The sequence below is a fragment of the Pocillopora damicornis genome, chromosome 1 (assembly GCF_964200805.1).
Source record: "Pocillopora damicornis chromosome 1, jaPocDami1.2, whole genome shotgun sequence".
NCBI classification, from domain to species: domain Eukaryota; kingdom Metazoa; phylum Cnidaria; class Anthozoa; order Scleractinia; family Pocilloporidae; genus Pocillopora; species Pocillopora damicornis.
Genome location: NC_142670.1, coordinates 8,877,349 through 8,905,000, shown reverse-complemented (window position 1 = coordinate 8,905,000; position 27,652 = coordinate 8,877,349). Strand labels below are relative to the sequence as shown.

The following is a 27,652-nucleotide window of genomic DNA, read 5'->3' as shown; positions in this document are numbered from 1 at the left end:
TCTTTAATCATGTCGAACGTCATCATAATGAGAAAACAAAAGTGCACATCATAGGACTTGAACTGATTGGATATTGCATGATTTGAAAAAGAAGCGTTTCAACAGAACATCATTTCAGTGAATTAGCCACACCTATTTAGAAGAGGCATATTTTCCTACTTTAAATTCTCGTAGCACACAGTATTGTCATGCTTTTGCCTCTGTATAAAACGCTTTTGCAGCTTACACACTGCAGCTTTGCATCGGTAACTCCTTCTAATTACTGCATATTTCATATCTACAAGTAATGTTTATCTTGTTATTAGGAGACAATAGTACATTCATACCTTCAAAGAATTATTTCTCTTGCTATCTATTCCACTTAGTTTAGAAATAGATCCATTTGCCTGAGGTAAAGAAAGACAAAAGCGTTGAGGAATGGCAGAAACAATAAAAAAATCAAAGTGCTCTGTGAGCAAACTCGTGAATTGACACATGATTTTTTAGATTATGTTTAATGTTATCTGGTTTAGGGAATTTTGTGGTTGATTGTCATATCTAGAGTACGAGCAGTAGTTAAGTGTTCGCTAATGTAGCAAAGAAACAAAGTAACGTTGGGATAAGAAGGCATTACAATTGAAATGATCATGCTATTACATTTGACAAGGTGGATGATGTCATGTGTTTTAAACGTCTATCATTTTTGTTTCTGGCTCAAAAGAAAAGGTTGGAAGTAAATGTGGGTGAAAAGTGAAATTTACTGTCTTTCGTTGTAAATATTAGAAAATCAAGGCAATACTGTCTTAATGAAAACATTAACGATTCCCTCTTTATCAAATGAGACAAACGGGAACGAGTTTTGAGTGATATAACTAAGCCAAGCCTGCCATCGTCATTTTGGATCTCCGCCTGGGTAGATTTAAGTCACGTGCTAGGCAACGTATAATCAATAACAAGATAGAATTTCATTTCAGGCCTGTTTATCAATTTTGTGGTGTGTAACTTTCGCATTTTAGTAATTTGTAGGTATGTTGAATCTTCAAATTGTCTTGAAACTTAAAAGAAAATTGTTCTTTAAAAATTCAATGAAAATCGGTAGCTAAAATTGTTTGTTTAGGTGTTATTTGATTTTCGTGTTAACTTGTTATTTCGTCAGTCGCCGGCATCTTTTGTTGCTTCATACAGGAAAAACACACGCGACGAAACGTAATGATCAATTTTGTCCTCAATCTCACGCTATAACAAAAAAAGCTTTTATACATCTGTAAACTCCGAGCGCTTCGCAGTAAGTGATATTTTCAATGAATCTTCGGATTGTTTTCAAGTTCAAGGATTGTAAATTACAATTTTATGAAAAACAAAGATTGTTCTGTTATTTCAGAGTGAATCCTTGCATGCCTGCCAGTCGCTGGCGCCGCTTGTTGAAACTAAAACGAAAAAAAAAAACTCTTTTAAGATTATCATTGGCTTCTTTTTCATCCCACCACTATTCTTAGCAACGAAGGTCGCCATTTCGTCTGTTTATTGCTCGCCAAAAACTATCAAATGCACTCAAAAGCCTAAAATCTAAAAAAAGTTTACAGGAATCGACCAATCGAGCGAGCGAATGCCATTCCCCACATCGTATCTATAACTCGCTCTTGCGCATGCGCGTAATTCACGAGTTAAAAAGGAGAAATTACAAAACATACCAGATTCTTAAGTATTTCCAACGTAGATTTCCAAGTTGACGATGGTGGAGACGACGATGCTGCTGCTGGTGATGATGAAGATGCTGATGATTTTATTGATACTGATTCCGATTCAGCTGTTGCTGATGCTTCTGCTTCAGATGAAGATGACGATATTGAAGAGGATGGTAATGGTGATGGTGAAAGTAACGATAATGGTGATACCGACGATGACTGCAACTGATCTGTATGTTAAAGTAAAAGCTAGATGTCAAAACAACGTTTAACTAAAATTGAAAAGCAATGATAAAGCGCAAGAAATCTAGAATATGAACAATGAAGAAAGAGCTATTCTATCTCAAGATTCACTAACATTCAATCGTGAAAAAAACAGATTTACTTTGTTAAGTTTACTCACACCAAGTATGGGAATTACCTTTCCGCTGCACCGTTGAGATTTGAGTCGCTAAACCTTGACTTGCTGTTGATGGAGCAGACGAAATGAAATTCGACCTGTATGAATTGGAAAAGCTGCAACAGACGCTTCTATCTCCCCGTGTGACAGTGTCGCTGGTCCGTGTACAACAAATAGCGTTCTGATACTGTTTTACGCATTGTCCCCCCATAAAGTTCAGTGTACATGTTTCAGCGTCGCAAAATTGTTGACAGTCTATTTTGATAAAATTCAGAACCATTTCACACGAACATTTGCGGGTTTTTTCGCATCCTGTCTCAGGGCAACTACGAGAATAAGCGTTGCGCTGGAGCAGTTGGCAAGAAAAATCGTTACGGACGCTATACCCACTGTGGTTGCATGTCTTACTCTGCACCCAAAAGCCTGAAAAAAAAATATTGCTTATGATAAATTTAGATAATTATAATAATAATGAAATATATAATAGACAATAGTTCACTAAGCACCCTTCCCCCCTCCCCCACCAGACAAAAGAAGAAAAAAACATTCCCTTGAGCGAGCGATGCCGTGTTTCAATAACTACGCTGTGAAGGCTTTGAATTGATAGAATGATGTTATTTCTGAGTTAGAACATTTCCGCTCAACGGCGCTTCTTTTATTCAACTAAATGCAAGATGAAAATGAATTAGAAATAACAAATATTCGGAAGATTAATATGGAAATTGAAAAGGAAACGAAGTAAACTGCTGTTCTCTCTTACAAGAAGACTTGAAATGGTGTTATTAAGCTAGTAACCTCAGTAATTTGTTAGAGTTGAAGAGACACCTGACCATATATTTTGACATTCGAGAATTCGCATATCCTCAAAGTGAATTAACGGGCTTAAAGTACACATCATCATTTGCATATTTGGGCAAAAAATTATCCATTTTTATTATAGACCCCTGAGTTAAATTAGAGTTAAAACTTGTTGCACAGGAATGCATTGAGAAAATTAGTTTCTCGAAGTATTTTCCTAAAGATAATTCGTCTTGGCTTCTTCTTGGATGTTGGTTTCATCAGCTGTGATAAGGGACAAACTTTTGGAAAACCATTCTAGCGCTGTGGTTTCACCCGACACTGTTCGGAGAGCCATAGAATCGACTCCTCTGGGTAAACTTGTAATAAATATTAAGGAAAAGAACTTTTCTTTTGAAAATAACCTTGATACTCACGTAGAAGAGCAATTGATAACAGGAGTGTTCTCCATATCCGGCAACTTCTATTCGTCATCATTTCTTTTTTTATTGTGTGGTTTGAGCATCTGTCAGCTGAACTAAACACAGCCTTAGGCAAATTTTCTTTGAGCTGAGGATTGGTTGATATTTTCTTACTTAGTATGGAAGGCTTGTGAGAATTCTCTCTTAAGAAATATTTGGAAGATCAGTCTTATAGTGTTGTTTTGAGCCAGAACCAGCTGCCAATTATAAGCATATACGGGAAATTGAATATCATGCAAATCATTGATGTCACATCTATCTACTTAAATTCAGTGATATTTCCCCTTTTTTCTTCCGTTTGAAATTTTGGTAAAACAAATATGATTAATACAAAATAATCATTTAATCATTGTTTCTAAAGGATGTAGCCTTTAGCTAAAGATGTTAAATTCATGTGAGTATTCATGTTAATTATAAATCATTAATGACCATGCCACTCTTTGCTTATTTGGTGCTTAAAACGAAAACAATAAGTCTTTTTAGAGCACTTACATCATAGAAGTCGCTAAAATTTTATTTCGTCTATCAAAAATTGTGCAGAGTAGTTAAAATTGTTGTTTGATAAAATCTTTTTAAACTGGAGGGCTAATGTTCTCCTCTTCTAGGTACGTGGGTTTTAATCTTTCCTCCATTAATATTTCATTATCTCATTTGCAATAACGAAGTATTAATGCTATACTTCGTGGTATAATGGTATACTTCGCATAATATGGTAGACAGTAGTAGTTTGTTATGTCTAAAAACGCACATGATAGTTCAAAAGAGTTTTCTGATTGGCTGTTTCCTCCAAAATGTGACGGGTTCATAACTAAGAGCTAATGATACATGTCTTCGCGATTAACCACCTCTTTCAGACTACCCCAAGGGTTTCTAAAAGAAAAAAGTAAGAAAAATTCTGAAAAGAAGTATAAAATTAACATAAAGCAGGTGCAGTTTGAACAATTTTGTGAAACAAATATCCCTATCGTGAATTTAAAGAGCTCTTTCGACGTTCTTAAGGTGTTTTGGCATGTAAGTGCAATTTTGCCTTCCTAATGATTACGATCGCTTTTATCAAAACCTTCGAAACACCGAGAATACATATTTTTTCACCTCTTGATGATGACCTGCATGCAATGGACATAGCTATTGCAGACAGGTAACTCGCTTTATTTGCGTTATTCTGAGGCATGCGATTCAAGCTTTAAATTTGGGAAAAAAGATGGAGTTTTTAAATTCAAACCTAAAATTAAAATTTCTACTCCGATTTGACCACCTTGTATCTATTTTATGATAAAGCAAGCTGTTTCAACCGGTCTGAACGCACGTTATTTCAAACATTCATCAAGTGCAAAGGCGAATGAAAACCCATCACGCCGTTCGCATGGATTTTTGAGAGTCTTCCGGGCAACCCTCTCCTTTGATTGACCCATTTCTGAGAAATACGTGCAAATCTAAAACTTTTCAATCGTGTTTACATATTCCCGCGTAAACAAAGCTTTCAGCTACTAACGAAACACAAAAATGTTTCAGCCGACCATCAACGGCAAATCTGCTCGTTTAAACTGCCAGTCTGGCAGACGGGTCGTTACTACTGTCGCATTCCTGATGATCCAACGCTAAGCCTGACAAATAATCACGGTGGTGAAAAAAATAAGGTTGACCCACAAATGTCACTGAACCAGTCAACACCTATGCACAACCCCTAGATAAATCCCACATCGAATGATCTTTGACATTTCCACAACACAACATTATAGAATTATCTACCTTATTGGTACCTAAATTCGTGGGTCTTTAATTCCGCGTACTGGGCGATTGCAAAAAAATAGCTAAATCAAAGACCTGCGAATGAAAATCAATGCTAAATTGAAAGACGCGAAATTAGCTCCCTTGAGAAAATTCAAGTCACTGACTAAACTGATCAACTCGTTACAATAACAACATCTACAGGATATCTACACATCGATAAGTACTCAAATTATTATTTGGTTATACTGGTAAATTCTGTTTTGTAACTTCTGTTCTGAAATGACGTTAACTTGCAAAGAAAGATTTCGCTCTCTTCCTGCATATTCCTTAGAATACCAGGACGCGTGAATCACGAAAGTTAATGCCCCTTTTTCATGTTTGCCTTTTAAAATCGTCAAAATATAACCCCACGATATATCTCCTCGCCAGTATTGCGGAATTAATTTCCCGCGAAGTTACAGTTCATGTCTTACTTTATCCTTTTTCAGCAACAAATATCCAACCATCTTGAGGCTGTTTAATGTGAGCGAGCGGGTGTTCAATAAATTTGCAGCTTAGAAACTAAATTGGTTTCTTTAACATTTAATACTAAACATGAGATTTTTAATATATGTTTTTTTTTTAAATTTGATATTTAGTAATTATGTCTTGGGTCAAACATGATGATTTTTTCATTTTCATTATTCACAGAAGTAACTGCCCTTATGAGACTAGTCAGTGAGGTTTAGCTGGTGTCCTTTTTTTTTTGCATAGTTGTTAAGAAAAATATCTACTCCGTGTTAAAAATTGTTTTTGTATGAGAGAGTTGACTGTTCTACCTTCGTTTACTCAACTAATTGAAGAAAGTTTTTAAATTAATAATGTTTATGCTAGCGATTTCGATGACAAGTGGACGGGAAACAGATGAAGAGAGTCTGCATTTTCTTTCAAGAAGGCCCGAGGAGGGGTTTTTAGGTAGCTACTGCTTCAGCAATATGTTCATTACCACGGGGAGTGGAGAGCTAGGTGTTAACCATTCATTTACCTATTCCAGAAGTGTCATAGCTTTGATCACAAAAATCGAGCTCAAAATTACTCCTTCCCAATTTGCATCTTTGCGCAAGAGTTTCACGGAAGACCTTGTGTTTAACCAGACTTAAAGTATTTAAGGAGTTCAATAATGGTATGGTACGCTTGTTTACCAAGGAACTCTCCCTTAGAATGAATAACAAGCTACACAATCAGAAAACGTCTTAGGCTCTATCAGTCTAGCCCCCTCTTTTTCTCCGCTTGCTATTAGGAGGATCATAGGTTCGAGTCATGTCTTGAGATATGCTCGTGGTAATTATACTTACTGTGCAGAAAGTCACGTTTTTAAAGGAGCATTGGTACTCACTCAGGAGAGTTAATAATAGTTGTGTGGTTGCCTATATTTGACAAGTTTTGGTCTTAATACTTCTTTGAGAGTTATGTGTGTGTTAGTAACGTGTTAGAAGAAAAGGACTATTTTCTCCAATTTGTATATCCTGCAGATCTGAGCAAAGTTCCATTCTCAGAAATATTTCAGAGAACACTATTTTGTAAAAACGATAGACCTTGCGTTGTTTTGTGCCAGAGCGAACCGTAAATGGAAAGTATACAATGCGGGAAATTGACTGTTATGCTAATTAAAAAACTGGTGCAGAACAGTACAGTATATCACACCTGTCTTTGCCATGCACCACAAAGTGTGATTGATAATATCAAAACCTTCTTTCATGCGACAATAGGCATGATAGCAAAGTTTTATTATATGATTTGTGTTTTGATTTACTAGATACGAATTTCTTCGCTGCGTGGACGTTTTATCGTTTAATTAACGATGATGAATCCTTAATTTTAGACTACGAGGATCAGAGCACGAGTCATACAGCATACGGCAAACGGTATTGATTTATTAGGTATGATTGTTTGTCTGACAAGGTGATCACTTTTGATGTCGATCGCGACGTTTCGACAACATATCGACTGCATGTTTTCGACGATCAAAAAACTATTTAAGCAATACTCTGTCGACCTTATCGCGTGAAGAAGACTCGCAGTACACAAACGAAATGTCGTTATTTACATCGAAAGTGACTACGCCTTGGAAAAAAAACTTCTTTTTCTTTATGTGCAAGTGTATTCATCACGATTATTAGCTGCAACCTTATCATAATAATAATAATTTTATGCTTAAACATGCATAAGGTAGATAAAAAATACAGATTTTTTCGTCTTTTCACGAGCGTGGGACAAATAAAAAATTCTGAGTCCCCTTCGGATTCCTCGTCACTGAGCCACACAGACTTCACGGTGAGCGATGTCTATTACGAAATTCATATGACACGCGTCCTGTATACAGCTGGGATCAACAAGATAATAAGAGAGATGGCAAGTTCTGAGCTCGGTAAAGGTTTGATCCTTCATGGGGACTCATAATTTTTTCTTTGTCCCAGGCTCGTGATAGGACGAAAAAATCTTTCTTTCTTTCTTTACCGAGCTCAAAGTTTACCATCTCTCCTAATATATTAACAAACATACGCATACTAGTTCACAATAGTTTTTCGATTAGCTGTTTCCTCCAAAATTGCCTACGAGTCAATAACTACCTGTTTGAGTATACCCTCAGGGTCTCCAAATATGATGGGGAAAATATTCTAGAAAGAAGAACCGCAAATTAATGGCAAAAAAATACTGGCATAGTTTCAAATTTTTTTGCTTAAAGATTAGTTCACAACATGAATAAAAAATGTTTCATTGGTGTTTCTGCTTGTTGTTTTATTGGTATCAAGATATTTTCTCCCTGATGTAGCGCAATTTTTCTTCAAAATTGCACGTTTGACATCGAAACTGATATCACTGAGCAGCAGATTTCTTTTTCCATGTTGAGTTATATTTATCTGAATCTGAGATAGCTAGCAACTTATGAAGCAATTAGCATGAAATTCGAGAAGTCTTCTACTTCCACCCTTACCACACGCTTGAGATTTTCTTGGAGATGCAAGCGAATCTTAAATGTTTCGTCTCTCTTGGCGCGATTAAAAAAGAAATAAACTCTAGAAGCTAACGTTGAATGAGAGGTTCAGTATGTCTTCTTAACTTTACCTGAGCGTAATACTTTTTTAAACTTGCATTTAATTCACTGAAAGACTATTTTTGTTTTTCTCCATGTCATAATATTGAAGAAAATGCAAATGAACCGACGTTTGCTATTGAACGTATGTAAATTGAAAAGGGAAAACACGTTTCGTATTACTTGTTTTATTTAGTATCTTATTATTATTACCACTCTCATTCATGGCCATTTTTAATCATTTTTTAACTCATTAATGTTTGGTTTGCTTAAAATCTCCTCTCTGGAGCTACTTAAGCCAACCTTTTCCATTACATAATATCGCAATATCGCACTCCATGCTCTAGAGGGCATTAGTTTCAAATTCAGATCCTTTAAAGCAATTGGCTTCTGTTGATTACGAAGAATGTTATTCAAATTCAGGCAGTGCATTAGTGGCGTATATAAGGTAATTGTTTTGCACAAACCATTGAAAAGTTCTAATTAACATTTTTTTGAGGGTAATTTACCTCCCTGAAGACGTCTTACATTGAGGAGACAATATTCTGCCTTTTGTCATAGAACTGTTATACGCTTATCGTCATGGAGCGAGATTTTGAGAAGTCTATTTGTCTCGGGAGTGGAATATCTTTTTCCCTACTTTCATTTCTTATATCAGTTCTTAATGGTGTGACTTTGGTGGCATTATACAAAGACCCCCTTCGTCGCTTCAGAAAAACATTTTCCGTATTTTTGATATTTATTGCTGCGATGGATCTGTTCGTTGGCATTGCTGTTTGCCCAGCAGAGGCTGTTATGAGGCTTAGGTGTACATTTGGAGAAAATTTTTCTCCTACGGAGGGAGATTTCCCCAGAATAATGGGATACATTGGAGTTAACAGCTCAATTTTGCTCGTTACAGCCATGTCGGTCGATCGTTTCGTTTCTGTTGTGTGTCCTTATTTCTATCTTCGTAAAGTCAGACCAAAACACCTCGTCTTTTGTACAGTGTTCATAGTTGTTTTCTCTACCATCTTCGCCTCTCTTCAGCTCGTTGATTTGTCTCGGGATGTTTACGTTTTAGTCGATATTCACTTACACACGACGTTTCCTCTTGTCGTAACTACAATGGCCTATACCGGGATTTTCATAACTTTGCGAAAGAGCCGCTCTCGCGTTGATTTGCAAAGAAAGTCATCTATCTCTGAAAACCCAGTACTTAGCGACATACGCAGACTAAAAAACACCCAAAAACAGCAACGATGTGCCACAACTTCGTTTTTAATCTTAATTTGTCTAATTACTTGTCTGGTTCCCTATTTCGTCGTTGTTCTTATTGAAGCAAACTGCTACAGCTGCCACGATCAGAAATGGCTGTTGATTTTAAGAGTAACTTCCGAGATATTTCTGAACGTCAATTCTGCAGTAAATCCTATTTTGACTACATTTAGACTTAAAGAACTGAAGCGATCAATTGAAGTAGTATTATGTGGAAGAGAGAACATCAATAATGTGGCAGATTTGGAAGATCAACATCTTCAAACTTCGAGAGCGCATGTATCTAATTGTCCACGTTAATCAGAGATGGAGGAATCATACGCACGGGAAAACCTAACTCCGATCATTTTTATCAATGTAGAAACAAAATATTTCAATACGCGACTGTATTGAATTGATTACTTCTATAAAAATTTAAAAACAGCTTCACCAAGGATACAAGGCCACAACCATGATATAAATCATTTGTCGAACAATGAAGCCTTACGTTAGTTTAGTTGTTTTTTTTTTGGTTTTTTTTTAAATTTTCAGCATTTTTTGTGTTCATCACTTTCACAAGACATAGAAATAGACACTTCATTCATGGCTAAAATGCACAGTCCAATCGGTAAATTGTGAAGTCAGACTATCTGGTGAATGATAAAATTTCGTGATATTATACTTTTCCTATTTTCTACGTACGATGCTCAGCGAAGCTTATATAAAGGAGTTTCTAATGGAGTCTATTGATCACGCTATTTTTTGGCCTTATCGCTCCACGCAAGTGTTTTAAAACCCTACGGCTTGCAGTTGAATAGACTCATTAGAGCAGGTGTGCATTGCCTAAAACGCCACTTCTTTGAGGCTAATCATCATGCATTAAAAGGAATCTTATTAAAATTAACTCAGTCCACGTAGTAAATTCTGACGAACAAAAACAAATCCAACAAGCTGTGCTTTCAAAACGAGCCTTTTGAAATAGAGTGATCAATACCTTATATACTCTCACGTGTTTCAATGCATCGTAAAAAAAAATTACTGCTTTCAGTAATATTTTAGGCCTTACCAGCGGCCTAAAACGTCAAATAATTGTAAATCGTTTCTGCGTGGTGCATTTATCAATAAAAGTGGACCCTGTTTACACTGTCAAAGACCCCACATATCTTAAATGAGCTATATTCATATTTTTCTTGGTCTGGAATCTTAAATCCTCGAATCTGATATTCCATTCCCCTTGGATGACCGTTTAATACAGGTTTGACTATAAGAGCAGTTTACTGCTTCTGAATTGCATAGTAAATTTTTTTTAATCTACTTGCCACTTCGCCAGAGGGAGAAATTACCTTGATTTTTATGATCAACACAAACATGAATTACGGCTTAAAGACGCCAGCAACTTGCCAATATGAATGGAAGATGTCCTATATAGGCGATCGGCAGAAGGAAGAGCCTTGCTTAACTCAAAAGTTCTGAAGCAGATCCATTTACTACATGTGTTGCATCTGAGTTCGTGCCTATGACATCACGAAATAGCTTTTCCAATGCACTTTGCCTGTGGTTAGCCAGGGCTATGCTTGGTTGGCTGTAAATTTTGCGAATAAACTGCCTCAGATACAACTTTCATCCTTCCCAGCACATATGCCTTTCATTTTCAAAAAACCAAGAGTGGAAATTCATGTGATTCTTTGCCATAAGCGTGCACTGCATGCATGAAGCACCGTCTTAGAAAAAGCGTCCCCTTCCGTGGAGCAAGAATAATACATGTCACTCATGATTACACACTTATACCGTGAACATAGGTTAGTCAGTCATTAAAGGGGCTTAAAAATAAACTCGGTGTCACCTTTTCCGAGTCGCTACACCTAACTTATAGCCATGTGATGCTTTTTTTGAGCTCGGTTTATAGGGATATTTATTACGAGTATTGAGGCCCTAAGATCCATATATCACCTACGATGAAAACGAAGATGTCTACAAACGTCGATGGCTGGAATAGAATTGCAATTTTGGCGTTTTATACTGTATATGGGAAGACGAAAGCTACTGATCCCTATTGCTGATTTGCTTCAAAAATAAATAATAGAAGGTCTCTTCCAATCATAAATACCAGTAAACTCATAAAGAAAATTACTAATTCTTACGTTTGGTTCCGAAATGCTTTCCAAAACACTCAACTCCTGTTTGTATCTTTGACCTAAAAAATTTACGATTTTTTAAATGTTTTTTTTTGTTATTATAATTTTTTTATCAGAACAGTCATAACGTTTATCTATTTGCAATTTGGGTGTTCATTGATTTTAGGAGGACATTGAAATAAACGAACGTACACCAAACAAACAGTGAATTTAAACTTTTTCTTGGTTTTTTTTTTCCTTTTGGGATCCGACACAAGAACTGAATCAGAAGTTAGAAGTTCATCAAGACTTTCTCTAGATAAACTATCGTAGGGAGATACGACGACTTACTGTAGTAAGAATAAATGGACATAAATAAAGTTGATACTCACCCATAAATCTTATCAACAATGCGTTCGTAGTCGATGATTGAAGAATGTTCATTTCTTCGAGAAATAATTTCCCCGCGGCTAAAAAAGCCAACTTAAGCCGGATGATGCACTCGCTATATGATAGAGTGTATTATATTACAGTCGGTATGATGGTTTGTCCATTATCTTCTATATCGTTGTGTAAAATTATTGCTCGTGAGTGCTTGATAGACCGGTATCCAGTAGATGGATGATTTCAGCTTGTATTTTGTTAATTTTTAGCGACAGTCAAGCTTTTAAAATGCAACATATTTTTCTCGATTTAGAACTGGCTGACATGTACAGTGTGAACGTCCGGTATTTCATTTCGCAGTTACACCACAATGTCATCTGAAGTCAGAACAAACATTTTCTGTTTGTTCTTGAATAGAAGGAAATGACTAATTTCAGACATTTCTTAAGAACTACCATTTTAAGCGTCGGGGTTACTTTTTGAAATCTATCGCAGTTTTGCAGTAAACTCTTTAATCTCTCTTCTAACGGCTGTCTTATTTACATGTCATTCCTATTTTACTAACTTTTTTTGCCTAAAGCAAATTTAAAATGGGCATAAGTTTTTTTCTGCCATTAGAAACCTGCCCCTGACAGCCCATTTAAGTTCAAACTTAAAAAGTTAGAAAAAGCAATACAAACGAATAATTTAAAACGAGACCAAAATTTTGTAAATTAAAAATGATGCACTGAGAAAGTCACAGTGGGTACTACAATTTATATTGAAAGTAGAAATCAAATAGCAGCGCGCTTATAAGGATCCTTAAATGTTTTCCTTGTTTTCTACATTTGTAAACCAAAAAGAATTAATAGTCATGAAATTGGAGAACTACTACGTTTGTTTCTTTATATACACGAGTGTTTTTTGACAAACTTCTTCAGTGCAGTGCTTTTCTCGCGCCGATAAACCTTAACTCGCCAGTAGCATTACGCTTGAAATACCCTTATCATGATATCAAACCCTTAAAAATTATTTCCGCCCAACACGGAATTTTTTTTTCGGAAAATATTCGAACCTACAGGAAAGGATACGTATAACAGGAGTACATGATCCTATATGAATTGTATGTCCTCCCCCCTCCCCCCCCGTTGGGGAAAAAATTAAACAAAATAGACGTGACTTCATTTGTATATTCCTGATAGTTTATATTTCCTCAAAGGTGTTTCGGTGATAAACAAGAAGTAGCAAATGCGAAAAATCGCTGTAAGAGTTGCTACTTGTGTATATGCATTCATGTTGTATCTATCGATGCCGACTTTTTCTCCAACTAGTTTTCATTCCAACATTTCAAGCAATACACTTGATCAAACATTTCGACTCTGAGAAATTTGAGAACATTCGTCATTTTCCTGACATGGATACAAAAAAAAAAAAAAAAAGGAAAAAAAAATGTGGCTTTAAAAAATAATAATGATGACTAGATAGGTGAATATGTATTTATTATACATTTGTTTATTTATCCATTATTGCTATAGGAGCAACTATATTGTGTCACATTCAATTTGATTACGTATCTGACTTACTATATGGAACACGAAAACAGATTAAAGAAAAGACGTTAAAATCGTTGATTTGTATGTTTAACACAATTTATAGGCAATCAAGCTTTTACACAGTTTTTTTCTTTTAATTTTAGGGCGAACCTTAAACTTAACAATAAAAGTACAAACATTGCAGTTGACTAACTTAAACGGCTTGGAATGTAAAGCTTTTCTACAAGTATTAACATTAAGCAGAAATATCTTAAGAAGGGCGCAAACCGAGTGAGATTTATATCATTGTATCCGTTCCATTAAAACGAGGGTCCAAGCATGTACTATTGTTGTTGGCAGTACTGTCTCCAATTTATCCAAGCTACCTTTGCAAAGAGCCTACTTCCCATGGAAACAGATAGACCCATGATTTACCAGGATGCCGAATGCGGCCCTTCGTAATAACAATAAAAGTCAACAGCTAATAGCACTATATAAGCGGTTCATTTATGTATTTACGTCATTACGACACTGACCAGAATGGCCCTACCTTTAGTGAAGGGGGGGGGGGGGAGGGGGAGAGGGGGGGCATCGGGGTCTACGAAACCGCAGAACTGAAAAAAAATACATTTAAAACCGCAACAAAAATTCGTTTAAAGCCGAGAATCGCATCCAAAACCGTCTAAACCGATTTTTCACATCCTAGTTGTCAAAATCCTAATCGATCCAACACAGATGACAGATGGAGCACAAAGAGGTCTCACAGCTATGGAGGCAAAAAGATTGCCGCTCAGATCAAAGAGGAGTTGGAACCCAAATAGGAAAAGCCAAAACTACTTCGGACTCCAAATCTGAAAGCCCACTAGTATTTTTGACGAAAACAGAAAACCAAGTGCCAAAACTCGGAAATCTGCGAACCACAATAAACACCAAAACCGAAGTTTGTTTGGCAGAAAACCGAAAAACCGATCTAAAAAAATGACGAACACCGCAAAACCAAAAATCCTAATCCCCCCTTCCTTACTGATACTATGATACTAACCAGGCTCTACTGAGGAATTACTGAGGGAAGGTCATGCTAAGTGATTGCAAATCGCTAAAAGATGATTGACTAGCTTCACCGAGGCGCAGTGCTATTTATGCATCGAAAGACTGCATTTCGATTGCCCGTATTTTCCCGGCATCACTTGCGTTAACTCGTGAGCTCTTCCTTGCAGAGTTTCCAACTTCGGAAGATGGAAAAATTGCGTTCATCCTCCTTTTCAATCGCTCTTTAATCTGAAGATGAACAATTGGCCAAATATCAGTTCTTAACCATCCAAAGCTCAGTGATTCTAAAGTCTTCACAATTCACTTGATCTACCTCCGCTGTTTGATGTCTTTCTTACCTGGCTGTTTCGCACACAATGGAAGAAAAAAATCAGGAATCCCTAAGACAGAAAATTATTTCAAGATCAGCCTTTTTTAGAGATGGCAGAGCGTCGTTTAAAAAGTTTGATGTAGTGCAAACATCTTATAATCTCTACCTTGAAATCGTCTTTAAAAAATGGGTAAAACAGTAAATTAAGGGAAGTTGCAGATCTCAAAAACCAAGAAGTAAATCCCCTCTTGTCGACTAGGTTACCTTTGAACGGGAAATATCATCAGACTAATGTAAGAATGTAGTTTGGACATTCAAGTTTGCAAACAGATGATTAGATTTCCGACAGTTCATTTACATCTCACCTGAATCGAATCGACGATGGTGAAAATGTAGGCGAAAGCTTTTTGTGATGACGAGAAAAGACCGAATACTCACCTGAGTTGAGTTAAAGATGGTGAAAATGTAGGCGAAAGCTTTGTGCAATGGCGACAAAAGACCAAATAGCCACGTTATACCCATCAGTGGAATCATCACCGCGCATGTTTTAAAGCCAAGTCTGCCGGAATAACGACAACATTAAAAAAAAGTTTGAATTATTTGATTGTTTCCTGTACATGATCATGAATTAACCTCTTCAATGAATAAGTAATTAATTTCTCACTGTTTATTGCTAACTAGGGTGGAATTGAGGCAAATACCTCACAACTAGATGTAAAGCAATTGGTTCTCGTTTATTTAACTTTTTTCCTTCCACTGATTAAAATATTTCGCTGACTAAAAATTTCAAATCTCACTGTATCTGCTTAATATGAGTGTCCTCCCCCATAGGCTGCACTAGCGTGGTCATCTCTTTAATGACTCGGACGAGAATCAAAATGTTGAGCTGAAACAAACAAGGAATGTCAAATATCGGCAGAGTGGTTGTTGCTAAGACGAGTAATGCTGAATACATTGTAGGCGTAAATGGAGTTGAAAATATTGTGAGCTTTGAGCCTGGTGGTCGAAAACAGAAATGTGCGTTGTGACCACCGGTGGTCAGTTTTGGCATTAAAAAGGAAATTGCCAGGGACTGACTAATTTTAGACTCACCACTTCAACGAAAACCATAAATGCGGCGAATATCCAGATGAGGTTGTTTGTGTAGGACAGCCAGCAACTTGAAACGAGAAACGAAAGGAAAAATATAAACATATTTTTGCTGCAAATAATCCTCTAACCCAGTAACCCAGAGAAATAGAAGACGGGGAAGGAGACAGAAAGAGAGACAGAGACAGACACACAAAACCTGGATAAAAACACAGGGACACAAAAATCTACGAAATGAAACCGAACTAAAAACACAAAATTGTAGAAAAAGAGTTGTACTTAAAAGAATACACTTTTGTAGGAGACAGGATATGTGGATAAGGAGAAAAAAGAACTGATGTCGAAGGTTTCTCTTACTATTTAGCACTAGTAAAGCTCTCTATTCCATCTTTTCCAGCAGCGATGCATAATGAAATACCGACCGTGACGATGGGTAAACCTAAACATAAGTAGGATGTCAATGCAAGTCGATTCAGGTTATCATGAAGTCAAACAATTCAAAACAAGTAAAATGAAAATACCCCAAGACATGACGTGATACATGTGCATCTTTTCGGTGATGTTGTAAACTTTCACCACAAAGAGGTAGAGGTAAAATCCCTCCACCAGCATCCAACAGAACGAAGCCATCAGGAAATATTGCATGAAGGCTGCTGCTGTAATACAAGAAGCCTGGAAGAGAGAAAAAAAATTGTCTACTTTTCATGCATCTTTTCAAAGAGATCTGGTGTACTTCTTCGTGCTCGTCATAAGCTTATCAAGCAAATATTCATAAATGGATGAAGAAGTCGCTTACTTTGTTTTCTGTGGCGTTTATCCCGACGAGAAAAATAAATTGTCCAGCTCCAAGGGCAACAGAAAGACTCAATCGTATTTGTGACAAAGGCTGGTGAACATCTCTAGAGAAACAATAGACAAATAAGAACAAACAGACCAAAACAAAAACAAAACCGAACAAAACAAAGGAAAGCAACTTTATGTTGCAACAGGCAATTGTTTCATTATGCATTGACTGAGTGTCTATCTTTTCGCGAAGAGGTCTTACTTACGTCTGACATTTTTAAAGTAATGCAAAGTTTTAAAATTTGTGGCTGTAGCACTTACGTAAGGAAGGAATATAGAATAACTGTCAAAATTATTCCTATGATTGACAGGCTTAATCCCACGTAGGTGATAATCTCCAGAATTGTTTCGTCTTCTTCGGTGAGCTGCTTCATAAATGGCATGAAAAGAATTAGAAATGTGTCAATCACCTCAAAGGAATTGTATTACCACTAGTGAAGGTATAAGGTAAACATTAGTCCATTACCCCTGAGCTGCCGTTGTAGTCAAGTAAGACAGCAAAATGAGTAAAATGATTGCAGCTGCACACTGTTTCTTCTGAGTTGCTTTGTGATGCAACCACATAGCATCCTCTCCCTGAAAATCCTTCTGAGCTGGAAAAATGACGACAACGTTAAAAGAAAAAACACAAAAAAAATAAAACAATAACAGCAATATTATAAAAAAAAATAGTGAAGAAGACCTTTGGTTACCAAAAGGTCAACTTGCTATCTTCCTCATAATCGTAGCCTCGAGACTTTCTTGACTACTTTCCATTTTATTCAGTAACTGATATGTGCCACTCATAGAGTCGGCTTTGATATTCTAGCCAGTACGATGTAATGAAAAGGTATCTTTACCATCTAGGCTAGTAAAACACAGCTGTATCTTACCTTATGTGGAGAAAATAAAAAAAAACGGAAAAATAGAAAAAAATCAAAGGTAAATTCTTAATTTTGCGGTAAAAAAAACGATTCTGTCAGCAACAATATGTACGACGATGGCAGAAGCGAAAAATGGCGACAACCGCAAGTGAAAAGGAATAAAATACATAAAAGAAATGGCTTCAAAACAGGAAGTAACAGATTGACAGTGACGGATGTTCGATAACTTTAGGGAAGTCACATTGGCATCATAGTCAAGTGGGGACCTTTTCCATTCGAATGTTATTGATTTTTTTGGTTTTCCTGCTGCAAGAGCTGATTGGTGTTTCCTTCACAAACAAAAAAAATTCATTGTGATTAACAAAGATTACGTAAGCCTGGCTTGCATAACTTTTAGAACAAGGTACGTTATATATTTTAGTTTCTTACCTTTTGTTAAAGCCCCTCCAAAACACACATATCTTTTTTCTTTCATCAACCTGAAAATGTGTATTATCTCTTTGGAATAAATAAACACAGTGTACAGCAATTGATACCAATTTTGATCGTGTTCTTACCTTCAGGTTTCTGAACTTTAATATGATATTCGCTTCCAGTTTTTCTGGTTTTGGATCCATAGCCACGGCCATTATCCTAGAGTTCAAATACCTAACAAAAAAGTAAGGAAAAATTATAATTTTGTTTATTTTGAATCGTATAATTTTAGAGAAGTTGAACTTCACCTCGTGGCTTTGCCTGCTTCATTCCTGACAAGTTGACCTGTGTCTAGTAGTTCGTGGAGATCCTTATACACAATCCCAACAACCAATGAAACTAAAAAAAATCGAAAAATTAAAAAGGCTGAAGCACAGTCTTTTAAGAAACTCCAGATAACTCAATCTATATATAGACTGTGTAAAGAAACAAACAAACTCAGGACTCTGTTTATGTGCAAATGAATTTCAATACCGCGTAAATTTATAAGGAAAACAAGGGGAATTGTTCTTATACAATTTAGGAGTAAACACTGCAGTAGATACCAACCGGATTTCGGAAAGTTTGCAGACAAAACATTTATGCTTGCTTGCAATTCTTGATCCTCAAGGTAGAAGTCACTTGCATTTTGATGGTAGGCTTTATGAATACCTAGCACTAACGAACAAAACAGCAGGTGATGGTTTCAATAATTTCACGACTCTTGCTGGACTGAAAATACAGTCTGTACACCATGGTTGTATCAACGCTTTTATTTACTTTAGCTCTCAACGAGTGCAATTCTTAAAATATTGTAAAACCATTAATAATAAGGGGTTTTATGATTGATAAACACAAATAGTCAATGGACGGACCAGATGGATGGATTTGATCCTGCAATAGCGCTTCTCATTCAGTAATCTGTACAAATTCATTACATCATCAAGGCCTATAGACCATATTGTGTTCAGACTCGCCCATTTTGTGACTGTCGATCACTTGTGGGAACCTCGTTCCAATCAGGTGGAGCTTGCTGTAGTTAAGAGCAAATTCCTCAAAGGCAACTGCCACCTTAAAAGTGGATTCTCTTCTTGTCTCAATCTCTTCTGTTACAGAGGCGTGTTCACGAGCTTTTGTGATGCTTTTAATACTGGTGATGAAGACTTCTAAAACCACTATGGCTTCCTGTAATGAAATGTAATTTTTTGCTCAGGTAAGGTACCAAGAATTTGTGGATAGAAAACAAAAGAAGAATAAATAAATGAGAAAAAGTATTCCAGCGAGAGAGCCAACCAATGTCGGGTACAGATGTATGTGTGCAGGCTAAATATCGACCCGTCCAGGAGGATCAATTATTCAGTTATTGTCCTATCATTTAAAAACAAATAACAATTATACTGATAATTATGATAATAATAATACTAATAACGATAATTTTTATTTATCCATAAAAATTCAAATAAGATATTTCTTACAGGCATGAAAAACTATGTAGCTCAACGTCGTAATCAAATTAAAAATTATGAGCCATTAATATTTTACTTTTACTAGCAATATGAGACGAAAGCAGAAAAACTTACATACCGACAAAACATGATTTATACGCTTTATGATAATTCATATTTGCGGATTCTGTTTGAACATTAAAAACAGACCGATGGAGCATTAGTTGCATAACTGTGGAAAGAAATTAGTAGAATAAAATACCTGCAAGGAACTGACATTGGTAATATCCATTCTGCCAAGTTTAGAGACATGTTCAGTTGAATTGTAGAGTATGAGAACATACAAACAAAACAAAACAAAAACAAAAAAATTACACACCAGCTTCTGAATCATTTGTGACTGCAATGGCGATGATGATGTCGATGGCATCAATGACTGTGATGGCAAGGGCGCGGATGAAAGCAAGTAAAAAGGTAACTGAAACGACGGTGACTGAGACTGAGACTGAGATGGTGACAGGGAAAGCGGTGGCCAAAGCGATGGCGACGGCAACCAAGACTGCAACTGAGACAGTAACTGCGAAGGTGACTGGAAAGATGACTGTGATGTCAACTGAAAAGTCAAGTGCGATGGTGAAAGTGATGCCAAATGAGAGGCCATCTGCAATGGCAACTGGGATAACGGTGACTGCGAATGTGGTGTTGAATGTAAATCCCAGTGCAACTGAGACGGCGAATGCGACAGCAACTGAGAAGGCAACAGTGACAATGAATAAGAAGGCGATTCTGACGACGACTGAGGGAGTGGCTGGGAAGGCGATTGGGAAGGGAAATGCAGCAATGACGGGAACTGCGACTGAGATGGCAAATGAGACGGTGTATGAGAAAGTGACTGAGACATCGACTGCATCACCGACTGCAAGGGTGACTGAGACATTGACAGGGATGGTGATTGTGACAGTGAAAGCAATGTCAAGGATGATGACCACAGCGGCGGCGATGGAGTAGGACGTAACTTTCTGGATTCGGATGATGAAGATGCGTCTGCAGTTGACTGAAACGTCGAGTGAAATGCCAACTGTAACAGTGACTGAGAAGGTGTCTGGGAAGCCGATTGGCAAAGAGATGGCAACTGAGAAGTCGAATGCAATGGTAACTGAGAAGGCAACTGTGACGACGACTGTGAAGGAAACTTGGAAAGCACTTGGGAAGGTGACTGCGACAACGACGATGAATGAGACAGTGGATGAGATAGTGACGGCGACAATGATAACCATAATGGCGGCGATGGAGTGGGTTGTGGCCTTATAGATTCGGATGGTAAAGATGTTTCTGCAGTTAAAGTTGAGGATAGTAATGAGGCAGCTGACATCAAATTACAAATTAGCCCCCCCCCCTTAAAAAATAAGCAAAAAACAAGTAAACAAACATTACTAAAGAACAGGAACAACCTGAGACGTGATGATCTAGAAATATTTGCCCAAGTGAAAATTTTATCCTGATTGTCAGAAGATCCATGAGTTCCGCTTGCTATGATTGCAGTGGTAAGTGTACCAAACGTGAACTCATAGGTAACATTCGCATTACGGTCAATGAGCCTTTTATTTGATTCTATATTAAAAATAAATGGCTAATTTCTCTTACCTTTAGGAATTTCACAAATATAAGCCATATTCTTACAGTCAAGGACATCACACATTTCCTGTCCGCCATTAATATAGCGCTTGGATATGTAAGCTACAACTCTGCTTAATTTTGGCTTTCTTGCCAATTTAGACATGTTCAGCAGTTTTCCATTCACCCAAGTCCAATTCTCACCGTTTTTTTGTAAGCCAATGTACCATGCGTCACAATGGTGATAAGTACTATTATGAAGAGTACAATTGGACATTGTGCTGCGATTTTGAATCTCGTCATTGATGAAGTTCCATTCTTCTTCGGTCTCAATGGAAACTAGGTCTCCTCCTTGACATTGGCAGATTTCTCTGCTCTTGTTCCATTTTCCTCCTTTTTTCGTAAATATATACCACGAGTTTTGAAAAGAAGTATTTGGACATTCTACAAAATAAAGAAGATGGCAACAAATATAATAATGACCATGATAATGGTAAAATTGAAGAACACAAGATCAATCAAGGATATGAATAAACTAGCCAGCAAACCGGCGTGTCGTTATTATTGATATAATTATTAGTATTTCAACCTAAATTAGCTTAGACTATATCTGAGTTCATGCCATCATTATACTTGAGATTTTTTTGTTTGTTTTGATTGTTTTTCTAACATTGTTGGGATCAAATTCGACTAAAATTCTACACTACCCTTGCCACCAGTCTGAAAAGGTTAAATTAGTCACTAAGTAAGATGCGAATGTGAGTTATCATAATTTCCAACTGCTTTTGTATTCATTATAAAATTATTCATCGCCTACACACGTAGAAGTTGCATGAAGGTGGACTTGATATTATGTGAGCAGTGTCTCATTTTTTGGAAAATCAATTTATAAGAGAAATTTTCATTATATTATTTTTAAGAGGGCATTTTTTAGCACAAAATATATATATACAACCCTAGGTAGGTAAGTTTCCTTCCTGTTAAGCTTCAGTGAAGTTTTTCTTCTCTTTGAAATATGGAAGAAACCAGCGGAGAACTGCCAAATTTTTCTATAGGTCCTGATCCAACAAGCAACAATAATTAAGCCGAAAAAAACTTGCAAGTTGACTCTTTGACTTTCAAAGCATTTTTTAGTGACAAATGAATAAAGAGGTAAGTTTCTAAAGAAACTGTGGTGCTGCGTCGGTGGGAGAGTATAGCAGGTAATTTAGTGTTAACAACTGGGTTGAAAACGTAAATTAGCCACCGTAAAGGGTAAAAAAGCTAACGTTTCGAGCGTTAGCCCTTCGTCAGAACGATTAGAGGAATTGTGGGTTGTGTGTGGATTTATATGTAGGAAGTGGAGCTACGCTATTGGCGGGAATGTGGTGACGAGAAAACGGGAATAAATTAGTTAATCGTTTTGGAGTAATTTAAAATTTTTAAGAATGATGAATGATGAATGATGAATCATTCTTAAAAATTTTAAATTACTCCAAAACGATTCAGAGACTGGCAATATCTTTTCGCAACCCCCACTTATTTCATTCAAACGCGACAAAAACATAGGCAACTTTTTAGTCAGGAGTTCATTTCAAACCTATGACCAATCTGGAACTTTTAAATGCGCTCGCTCACGATGCAAAACTTGTCCTTTCATTCATAACGTAGAGAAAATATCGGGACCCAAAAGATCCATTAAGATCATTGGTCACTTTACGTGTACCTCCGCCAATGTTATTTACTGCATAACTTGCACTTATTGCAATAAGTTATACATCGGCGAAACAGGAAGACGACAAGAAATGACAAGGACGCATCCAAACCAGTCGCTAGACACTTTAATCTTCCTTATCATTCTAAACAGCATATGGCAGTTTGCGGCCTTTCCTTACATCTAGGCAGTTCGGAAAGCCGTAAAACACTAGAACAAAAATTTATATTCCAAATCGGCACCCTTAATCCCCACGGAATCAACGAGCGCTTTTCATTCAACTAAGTTATTCCTGTTTTCTCGTCACCACATTCCCACCAATGGCGAAGCTCCACTTCCTACATATAAATCCACACACAACCCACAATTCCTCTAATCGCTCTGACGAAGGGCTAACGCTCGAAACGTCAGCTTTTTTACCCTTTACGGTGGCTAATTTACGTTTTCAACCCAGTTGTTAACACTAAATTACCTGCATTTTTTAGTGACACTTGAGTTCATTTGGCTTTGATTTCCTCAATTCTCCCCGTAAATTTTGAGCTTTTCATTCACAGTTATCTCTCAAACCAAAGTATAAAATGTGGCGTGTTTTTGATCAGCCGATAGAGACGTTTGCCTACTTTTTTTTGTGCGTTGTGAGAATTTTGCAATCTACCACAATAAAAGGCTTCTTCGCGCAGATCCTTGTTGTCGCTCTGTTATAGAAGAATTGGCTCATGCTTTTAGCTGTGCGTATATCGAGTTATGGATGCACTTAGGAAGTTTGGAGAGCACTCAAAAACTAAGAGTTGCTCTCGGCTGCGCTTCGAGCTACTCTTACGTATTTTTCGTGTTCTCCAAACTTCCCGCGTGCATCCATAACTCGATATACGCACGCTAAGCATGAACAAATTCTTAATTCTCGGTTGAACGTTTATTTACCTCCGGGCATTTCACAAATGAAGGCGTTGCTATCGTTCCAAAATATGCTGTTAAAAAGGCTCCCATTCTTGGATATTTCCGCACGAGGTCTTATATTTTTTGTTATAGAATCTCGCCATTTCCAAATATTCAGTCGTGCTCCACTCTCCCAAGTCCAATTTTTGGCCTTTTCCCTTAAACCAATGTGCCACGCACTAGTATTCCAAGAGGAACGATTTTGTATTTCATTATTGATAAACTGCCATTCTTCTTCTGATTCGATAGAAACAAGGTAACCTCCCTGATATTTGCAGGCTTTCTTGTTCCACCACCACTGTCTTCCCCATTTCGAAAATGTGTACCAGGAATTATTGAAACATGTCTGCTGGCATTCTAAGACAAAATAAATAAGTAAATGCACCAAAATATGTAGATTATGTTGATAATAATAGTAGTAATAGTGTGGATGATGAAAATGGAGGCGAAGACTATTGATTATCATATTAACAATATTATTCATAAAAAAATGAGCATAAAACATTTTACCTTACCAGAACAAACATTGAAATGAATCTCGGCTTTAAGAATGGAAATTGGGGAGATCTGGGTGGTGGTAGTGTTATTCTTTAACTTTGATGTTTTCTTTCCAATTCGCGTTTAGAATCACAAGCTGATTAACGTAGTTTCAATCGGCAGTCTATAACTAATAATTTCTACAAATCAGTTGGAATTTCTCCTTTTTTTAAGTTCTGTTTTAGGTATATAAATGTTTAAGTTGGAATGGCGTTGTCTCACCTGTTTCTGTCCATTGCATCATTACAGTAACAACGACTGCAGAAGAGAAATAAATTAAACGTTGTGCATTGACCTTCTGTCACAATAATATCATTTGAAACAAAAGAAAAAAGGTTTCTCGATTTCAAGTTAAACTATTTCTAATAAATTAATAAATGTATTTCCACTCGCGCGCGACTGGTCCAAGCGCATAAAGTGACGGATGGACTCTAACAGGACTGGCAAGATAAGTTCATCTGGCCTACTCGGATAGCCAATCAGAGCACAGGATTCGCTTCCTTTTGCCCGAGGGCGCCGCATGTTTGCCTAAGCGCTAATTCAAGAGCTATTCATTATTTTTGCGTCGTCGGAGAAAAAGAAATAAACTTTATTGCTGATAGTCTTGTAACTCATCGAGGCTCAAAATGTTAAAAGGATCCTCTCATGTCTAGCCCATACAAAGAAATTTCGATAAGAGAAGCCTGGAAAAAAAATGTCCGGCTTCAAGGTGGTTTAGTTGAGTAGTAATGCGAATTGGAGTGCACCCGAACCAGTTTCGCCCCAAACAGCCTCGATGATTAACTAACCGTTTTTTAAGCTTAACTGAAACCGAAAGTTATCAATTAAAATTTTGAAGCCGTGCATTGAAAATTCACTAAAAATAAAATTATCGAATTCGACGAATGATGGTATACTGAGATCGATGCAAAATATAAATATTGTAAAACGTATGTATATATTTGTATATATATATTTTTTCTCCTTTTTTGCTCAAGAGATTTATACGTATTTCCACAGTGACATCCTGTAAAGATAGCTTCAAAGGATAGCGGCTGGGCTTTTGTGTTTTTTTTTTCAGAGCTCAAAACTGTTTCCCCGACCGTCACGACAGAACACTAATTATGGATAACAACGACGAATTCATTTTTAACAATTCATGATTGTAATTATATATGTCAGTGTGTTTAACTATTTTGCGTTGTATTGAAACTAAATAAAATTCAAAAACACACTTACACACATCGCCTGCATTATTTTTATTTTATACCTTACTTATTCATTCATTTGTTCTCAATTTATACTTCTTTTGCTATCAAGAAGCTGAATAAGGTCCAATTGACATATCCTTTTCAGGTTTATTTTTGGCACGGGCCGCTGACTGTACCGCCACCTCAATTTCTTCATCGTAGCATTTACTACTAATTTTATATTTACAAAGCATAACGAATCGATGTAGTAAAGCTTGTACTTACTCAGCGAACAAAGAGCTGTGATCATTTTAAGGGATTGAAGCCCTTTCATCGCATAATTCATCATGAGATTCCGTTAGCAGCCGTCAGTATGCTTGTTTTGATTCGTGACTTAGTGGCATCTCTTCTGCTTCAGATGTGTCAATGTATTTCAAACCTCTTTATAAGAGGCCAGGTGTAATGAACATCAAAACACTTGATCGTTCCTAGCTGACGTAAGGTCAATATTTATTTTCCCTTTATAAACGCACCAATAAGTCTAAAGGATTTTCGGACCAGGTGCGGAAAGACATTTTGCGCAATAAAAACAAAAAAATTGCGACGAGAAAAAACTTTTATTACTAATTTTACCTTTCGAAATAGTGCAGATGATGTAACGTTACTTAGTTAATTTTTTAACTCTTTAAGACTTATTTATGAGTCAAGTTTGGCGATAGCTATCGTTTGCGAAGTAATTACTCAAACTTAACTCCTCTTTCTTTTGCACATTTTTTTCAAAAATATTCATAAATGTGATGCATGACTTAATATTAAACGACGAACTTCGTTCTGCGCGGTTGACATCCTACATTTGCATGTATTCCCTGCGTGATATCTTGTCACATGATATCACATTGATATCTTGCGTGATATCTTGTCACAATAACTCAAGAAGGTTGGTAACTAGGTTATTGTGTCCCTGAGACCTTACATTTTACTCCTGATCGAAGGTGTTGTGCAGGACGTCAGTTAGAACGCAGTAATAATAAATTAAAACGACCACTTCAGTTTTAAAATCGCATAATTTTTATGTAATTGTGGCTAACTGTTCCAGGTCATTTTGCTTCGTATCGAAACCAAACACTCCTTGATGGCAAAACAAACTCAAAGATATCCGTTCCATTATTTTTTATACATTTGTTCTATTATGTAAGAATGGGTTAACATAATCGAAAGATGTAATAACCATGTTGCGGCTGGTCGACCAACCGTCGCTTGGGTTTCCATGTGGGACATCAAGTTTTTCGTGCATGCGCGGTGGCGGCATCCTCGAACGGTGCCACGAAGCCACCAAATTAAAACCTCTTTATCGCCTTCAGTTTCTCAATTTTTTGGTCTTGTTGTTAAGTTAAACGATATAACATTTAGTGCGAGATTTCTCAAAGCCTTCGGATTAAAGATTTTTTAATCCTTTGGATTAAAGGTTTAAGTTTTGCATGGTTAGTCACCAACAAACCCAAACCTTATGACAAGAGGAGCACATAACATAACCAGTATTTTTGTGCTCTCAGTTGACATTCTCTTGAATTCTACCCTATTCTTCTGTACGTCAGAGATTATTTTCTCAACATTGCTAAATTAGCTGTTAAAGGGTTAAAAAAAAAAAAAGAACTAAGGAAAGAAAAGGCATGAGGGGAGATGGGAAGGGAAGGAGTTGGTCAACATGCTGGACAACGACAAAATGCCAAGCCTGGCATGCGGAAAATATATCATAACAATGCATTGCATCCTCAGCTCCACTCTGTTTATTATGTGAAGATCATTAATTTACACCCCAGTACCCCAATGAAATCCTCACTTACCTTTCAAAATTGATCTTGCTTGGGTCGCTAGAAAGTTAGCATCACGTGATTTACAAACTTTCTTGTGTTCTCCCAACATCTCAAGTGATTTATTACGTGCGTTGACCGACAAAAAGTATGGTTTATTAATTAAACAGTGTTATTTTATGAGAGTTTACATGGAGATATTGTTATTTCTGTCCGAAAGCCGCTGTGAGGGTAACAAACTCGAGTCTCGCCAAAGAACTCGGAAGCAGTCATGATTTTCGTAGTATGCTTGTGGCATCAATCTGGTGAACAATGATTTATGTTTTAAAAATAACTTTTGTTCTCGCTCAACATAGTCATTGATGATAGGACTGTTCCCCACATCTGACAAAATTTCGTCAACATTTGGTTTTTTTCTGTGAGGGTTGATTTTCTGTGAGCATTACGTTTCCCCAATTCTTACCATT

General features: G+C 36.8%; 4 protein-coding genes across 5 annotated transcripts in view; 1 reads left to right on the top strand and 3 right to left on the bottom strand.

The window, feature by feature from the left end:
• Positions 1–3,553, bottom strand: part of LOC149051829 (adhesion G protein-coupled receptor L4-like) — a 13,567-nt gene extending 10,014 nt beyond the window's left edge. Inside the window, exons 1-4 of one of the 2 annotated variants that reach the window (XM_089187589.1) lie at positions 3,279–3,553; positions 2,086–2,487; positions 1,671–1,894; positions 327–386 (exon numbers count right to left, since the gene is read on the bottom strand). In XM_089187589.1, the coding sequence (XP_089043715.1) occupies positions 327–386; positions 1,671–1,894; positions 2,086–2,487; positions 3,279–3,339 (747 nt within the window). In that variant the 5' untranslated portion in view covers positions 3,340–3,553. The remainder of the gene's footprint in view (positions 1–326; positions 387–1,670; positions 1,895–2,085; positions 2,488–3,278) is intronic. The other variant, XM_089187581.1, reaches the window with a different exon arrangement.
• Positions 3,554–8,709: 5,156 nt separating this feature from the next.
• LOC149051828 (uracil nucleotide/cysteinyl leukotriene receptor-like) lies at positions 8,710–9,748 on the top strand. Its single transcript, XM_089212354.1, has one exon. The coding sequence runs from the start codon at positions 8,710–8,712 to the stop codon at positions 9,682–9,684; it is 975 nt and encodes a 324-aa protein (XP_089068480.1). The 3' UTR covers positions 9,685–9,748.
• Positions 9,749–15,470: 5,722 nt separating this feature from the next.
• Positions 15,471–19,717, bottom strand: LOC149051827 (adhesion G protein-coupled receptor L4-like). Its single transcript, XM_089214885.1, has 13 exons — positions 19,688–19,717; positions 18,958–19,165; positions 18,551–18,658; positions 18,250–18,340; positions 18,085–18,175; positions 17,957–18,006; positions 17,131–17,257; positions 16,926–17,029; positions 16,618–16,720; positions 16,343–16,493; positions 16,179–16,260; positions 15,825–15,891; positions 15,471–15,618 (listed from the first exon to the last, which is right to left on the bottom strand). The coding sequence occupies exons 1-13, from the start codon at positions 19,715–19,717 to the stop codon at positions 15,526–15,528; spliced, it is 1,305 nt and encodes a 434-aa protein (XP_089071011.1). The 3' UTR covers positions 15,471–15,525.
• Positions 19,718–21,055: 1,338 nt separating this feature from the next.
• LOC149051826 (macrophage mannose receptor 1-like) lies at positions 21,056–26,683 on the bottom strand. Its single transcript, XM_089214879.1, has 4 exons — positions 26,626–26,683; positions 24,428–24,463; positions 23,654–24,025; positions 21,056–21,483 (listed from the first exon to the last, which is right to left on the bottom strand). The coding sequence occupies exons 1-4, from the start codon at positions 26,681–26,683 to the stop codon at positions 21,056–21,058; spliced, it is 894 nt and encodes a 297-aa protein (XP_089071005.1).
• Between the last annotated feature and the right edge of the window lie 969 nt (positions 26,684–27,652).

Coding starts and splice junctions, on each gene's coding strand:
- LOC149051828 (XM_089212354.1), top strand. CDS start 8,710: ATGGAGCGAGATTTTGAGAAGTCTATTTGTCTCGGGAGTGGAATATCT.
- LOC149051827 (XM_089214885.1), bottom strand. CDS start 19,717: ATGGATATTACCAATGTCAGTTCCTTGCAG. Junction 19,166..19,687: donor CCAATGTCAGTTCCTTGCAG/GTATTTTATTCT, acceptor ATTTCATTACAG/GAAGCCATAGTGGTTTTAGA. Junction 17,258..17,956: donor TGGAGGGGCTTTAACAAAAG/GTAAGAAACTAA, acceptor TCATTTTTCCAG/CTCAGAAGGATTTTCAGGGA.
- LOC149051826 (XM_089214879.1), bottom strand. CDS start 26,683: ATGCCGCCACCGCGCATGCACGAAAAACTTGATGTCCCACATGGAAAC. Junction 24,026..24,427: donor GATGCAATGGACAGAAACAG/GTGAGACAACGC, acceptor ATTTTGTCTTAG/AATGCCAGCAGACATGTTTC. Junction 21,484..23,653: donor CATTTGTGAAATGCCCGGAG/GTAAATAAACGT, acceptor TTTATTTTGTAG/AATGTCCAAATACTTCTTTT.